The 4,941-nt window shown below is 37.2% G+C and overlaps 1 protein-coding gene across 1 annotated transcript in view; it reads left to right on the top strand.

Annotated features, from left to right (window-relative positions):
• CCP110 (centriolar coiled-coil protein 110) overlaps positions 1-4,941 on the top strand; it is a 15,708-nt gene that overhangs the window by 4,294 nt on the left and 6,473 nt on the right. The window contains 9 exon segments of the mRNA XM_010177549.2: position 1; positions 3-531; positions 1,542-1,666; positions 1,811-1,994; positions 2,670-2,809; positions 3,167-3,283; positions 3,550-3,651; positions 3,928-4,044; positions 4,553-4,632. The exon segment at position 1 is cut by the window's left edge and continues 1,133 nt beyond it. Coding sequence (XP_010175851.1) covers position 1; positions 3-531; positions 1,542-1,666; positions 1,811-1,994; positions 2,670-2,809; positions 3,167-3,283; positions 3,550-3,651; positions 3,928-4,044; positions 4,553-4,632 — 1,395 coding nt within the window.

Below are 4,941 nucleotides of genomic sequence, written 5' to 3'. Positions count from 1 at the left end.
ATTCCTTTGGGCACTTGGAAAGCAAGGGAACGTTGTCAGCTACAGTGGAAGGACAGGTAGTGATGGACAGCCGAGGGCCATGTAAAGTAGAGACTAGTACTAATATTGTCGCTCCAAAATTGAATGAGCCATTTGCCATCAGTCAGTCTACAGTAACACAGAAGCTCCTAGCTGTGAGTGAAACCAGCCCCTCTGGTTTGCTAGAAAATACTAAATGTAGTTCTCCAGTAGAACTCAATAAATCTTACGACGTAGAAAACCCGTCCCCACTACTAATGCAGAGCAGGAACATGCGGCAGCAGATGGACACTCCAAGCGTTTCCCCAGCAAATGAGCCATTTCTAGAAAATAGTTTTGAAAAGGTAAAACGTAGACTTGATTTGGACACTGACAGCTGCCCAAAAGAAGACAGTCCCTGCGTTCTAACAGTTGGAATGGAAGAACAAGAGAAGCAGTGGTTGCAAGAACAGAAATATCCCGTGGGATCAGTTTACATAACCAAGAATACAGCCCCTGACAGTATGGCAAGAGGTATAAGATTTCCTGTAGATTTTCTTAAACTTCTCAGTTTATAAATCTTTTAGAAAAAAAACCCCAATGACCATTAGTTATTGGTGTTTCTAAGTGTGTATAGATATCAAAAGGCTAAAATTTTATTGAATGTAAATTATCTTTTTTTCAGGAACCTCTATTTCTCTCATTTTTAATTAATGACAAACTCTGAAATTCAGCTTGCTACTTGAGCCATTTCTAGCTGCTGCAGAACGGAGTTAATTGTTGTCTTAGGAGTTGCTTGGAGTCAGAAGTCTTATAACAGTTATTTGTAATAAGTACTCGATTAAACAATTTATGAGGAAACATCAGCTAAAACATTGTGTATCAGTTTTGTGACTTCTCTGTTTATTCTTAAGGATGTTATTGACAGCACAATTATTAATTTCCCATTTGAATGTAGAAATTGAAATTTAGTTTTACTAAGAAAATTGTATCTTATTCCATGAGGTCTAAATAAACTACTAAAAGAAAAGATAGCCTGTGTAAATGAAAAGAAAATATTTTTTAATGGGTTGCAAATCACTATATAGGTATTTTCTTTGAATTCAAGACTCTTATAGCTATGTGTGTCTGCCAAATCAAGCTGAAGTGACGTAAATAATTGTAATTCACTCAGGCAAGTGTAGGTGTACTATTCTTAGAGCTAGATTTTTTGTGTTCTTGTTTTAATAAGGGCTCGGTGTTACTGCTGTTCCATTCACATTCTTATCCCACAAATATGAACGTGCAAATATTTTGAAGGACTGTAGTGACTGATGAGGTTCTTTGCAATACATAATGGAAACTTAATATCGAGATTCTTTGCAATATATAATGGAAACCCAATATCAGGGTTCTTTGCGATGCATAATGGAAACCTGATATCAAAGATAGGTTGTACTTTTTTACTGACAATGCAAATTACTCCTGTTAAAAGCATGTACGTCTGTGACAAAGATCATACAGAAATTATTTAATACCTGCTTCTTTGTAATGTATCTTCTCAGAAGATATTTTGAAAACGAAAATGTTGGCCTTTGAAGAAATGAGGAAGAGGCTTGAAGAACAGCATGCACAACAACTGTCGATTCTGATAGCCGAACAAGAGAGAGAACAGGAGAAATTGCAGAAGGTAAGGTAAAAAGAGGAAAAATTCTAAGCAAAGGGCATGTGTGTTGTATTGCAGTTTGTCAGGAAGCAGTTGGTTTTAAAATGTATATTCTGTTGCTTTGCCCAGTTAGAAAAACAGTCTCATAGTTGATTCATTCTTTTGTAGGAACTGGAAGAGCAGGAGAGAAAGTTGAAAGGAAAGAAGGTCGCTACAACAGAAATAGAAATTTCCAAAGTGAATATTAACAGTAGGATGGAGTTGGAGTGGAGGAAAAAAAGCGAAGGTGGCTTGCTGGAAAGTGTACAGTCTCAGCTGGAGACAGTCCACAATGCAAACTCTACCAGCATTGGTAAAACTGAGAGGGTGGAATATACATTAACTGTTGTGATATATTTTGCTCTGTAGTGCTTGACTGGACCAGCTGCCCCTCTGCATTGATAAATGCAGTGTTCCTCTCCTAGGGCACGTGTTGGTCAGGGTGTGGGGACAGCTGCTGCCTCCAGCTGTTGACAGCACATGTAGAACAAATTCTGTGTTGTGTCTTTGTCTAGCTGGCATTTAGCAGTTTCAGCCATCCTTGTACTGTAGCATGTGTTACATTTGTATATAGTTGTTATAGGGAATATTTGAAGATAAGAAGTTAAAAGTAAGCTGATCTAATCAAGGATGAGGAGGTGGGTTTGCATCATGTCACCGAAGGTTCATCCGCATGTCACGTAGCTGCGCAGCGGCGAGCCAAGTGTTCTCGTTTGTCTAGAAGGATTAGAGGGGCTCTCCTCTCCTAAGGGGTCTTGACTGCTGATGGAACACTTCTTACCTGTTCAGAATATTATGAAATGCTTTGTTTTGTCTTCTGTTTAGCAAATCTTTCTAGGAAATAACTCAGAAATATTCAGATTGCTTCTTGCCTATAATTGACCTTGTAAACAAAGCTGCTGCCTCTGAGCTGAGTGTATACGCACACACAGTCAGCACTGTGTGGACAGAAGTGTGTGTTGAACTGTACATTCTGCTTTGCCTGCAGGTTTTGCTCATACTACAACTCCTAACACATTTGCTTCAACAAGTGAAACTTCATTCTTTCTCTGGGGACCGTCAGGTAGTGGAGTTATAAAAACCTCAGTATCTAGGCCGAGCAACAGGATCAAAACTAGGTGGACTCAGGTAAGGGGCGGGGGGAGGGAAGATTTATTTAGAGCTAGTTTTGGTGAGATACTGACAACTTTATAATAGCTGTGCAGTAGTAAATCTCACAGAAAAGTTTAGTGTCTGTTCCTATATTGAATTCAATTACATGAGAGAACTGTATAGGATATTTTTCTCGTTGTTCGTATATGCAAAATAATAATCTAACAATATATTGCTTCTGCTAAGTTAATATTATGATGAGTACTTCTGGCCTAGCCAAAACCTTTATCAGCAGTTTGTTTCTTATTTGAAACATGATTGATGTTATTTAAGAAATATTAATAATTCTTGCTTTTTTATGGAATGTTTAGAAAATGCTTCTTTTCTTTTAAGATTTTCAGTCCAGAGATACAAATGAAGTTCGATAAGATCACGGCTGTGGCAAAAGGGTTTCTCACACGTAGACTCCTGCAGACAGAAAAACTGAAGCATCTTAAGCAAACTGTAAAAGTAAGATCATCATTTTTATATTATGCTGCTTCTCCTCCTGGTTTTTTTTTGTTCTTGTCTTCAACTGACAGATGAAACAATGCATTTCTGCTTTCAGAAGAGTGTGGTGCTGTCTGTCATGTGAACCTGACTGAGTGTTGCATTGCTTAGTGTCATAAGGTCCGAGTCAAACAAACGATACACGTCCTACACGCACAGTTTGTAAGGATTGCTTTGTTGTGAAGGATTATGCCGAGTGCTTGATCTTATTTTCCCATCTTCCCCAGGATACTATGGAGTTCATAAAAAATTTTCAGTCTGAAGCCCCATTAAAAAGAGGAAGTGTTTCAGCGCAAGATGCATCCCTTCATGAAAGAGTCATGGCTCAGGTGACACAATTTAAACATTTTTTTTTTTTTCTTTCCTAGCTATTCTGCATTTGTAGTGTAAATGCCTAAAACCTTCACAGTGATTTTGTTTCAAGAAAAAAGTTTAAACTATGGCTGTGAAGAGAAGATTTTTGTGCTGACACATTAGGAGAGATTTAAAAATTATCTTTTCCAGTGTTTTGATTAGATTTGAAAGTGGGAAGAGCTTGATGATCAAAACCATGGGAATGTTAACTGGACTGAATGTTTTATTAAAATTTGAATTATTCTTTCCAGCTGCGAGCGGCTCTGTATGACATCCATGACATCTTTTTTACAATGGAGGCATCAGAAAGAATGAATATTCTGCGTCATGATCGTGAAGTTCGTAAAGAGAAGATGCTCAGGCAAATGGTGTGTTATATTCAGGAGAATGTAAACTGGTTTAAGACTTTAAGTACTGAATCATTTTGCTTTTAAGAGGTTCTTCCTCACCCAGTGAAAAGTTTTTTAAATCTAAATTGTTATTTAATTATGCTTCTGTAGGTAACTTTCTTCAAATAATTAAAAAAAGAGGTCACTGCAGTAGGAGATTAATATGTTGAAACTTCTAATGCGTAGTTGTATAAAAATTAGAATGAAAAACATGGTGAAAGTAGTAACAAAAAGTCGTAACAAGAATTTGTTATGGCACGCAAACCTTTTTAATCTGGTAATATAAGGAAGATCCTTTAATGTTAAAAAAGGAAAAAACCTTGAATTTACCCTGAATGTTAACTTAGTAATGAAAATACTATTGGTTTTGTGGTTTGGTTGGTTGGTTTTTTTTAAATTTTACTTCTTTCAGTAGGGGCAAGTCAAGTGGGGTTAAGCTCAATAAAAGCAGTAACTAGTGGTGTTGTCGGTTCTTTTGTTTTTTCAGGATAAAGTAAAGAGCCCAAGAGAGAGAGTGACACTTTCAACAGCTACCCAGAAATCTCTGGACAGAAAAAAGTACATGAAGTATGTGCAGTTCTCCCTTTGTGGGGGAGGTGGGGGGGGACAAAGTGCAAAAGGATGAGTAGGGAGACATTGGAAATAGTGAAAAGAAGTTTTTAGAGTAACAGCTTCTTTGCAAACTAACATCTCTCCTAGGAAGAATGAATAAAAAACTGTCTTCAGGTGTGTGGTGTCTTACTAACAGTAGTTCACTCTTACTTTTAAGGGACTTCTTATTTGTATGGCAGAAAAATGTTTGTTCGGTTGTGCATTTTTGCTCTATTCCAGTGGTGAGCAAAATGATCCTTGTGCACTTAGTTTATGGTTGATTTT

This window comes from Antrostomus carolinensis, unplaced genomic scaffold (genome assembly GCF_000700745.2).
Source record: "Antrostomus carolinensis isolate BGI_N321 unplaced genomic scaffold, ASM70074v2 scaffold39081, whole genome shotgun sequence".
NCBI classification, from domain to species: domain Eukaryota; kingdom Metazoa; phylum Chordata; class Aves; order Caprimulgiformes; family Caprimulgidae; genus Antrostomus; species Antrostomus carolinensis.
Note: the sequence above shows the minus strand (reverse complement) of the source record. Positions and strands in the feature narration are given on the sequence as shown.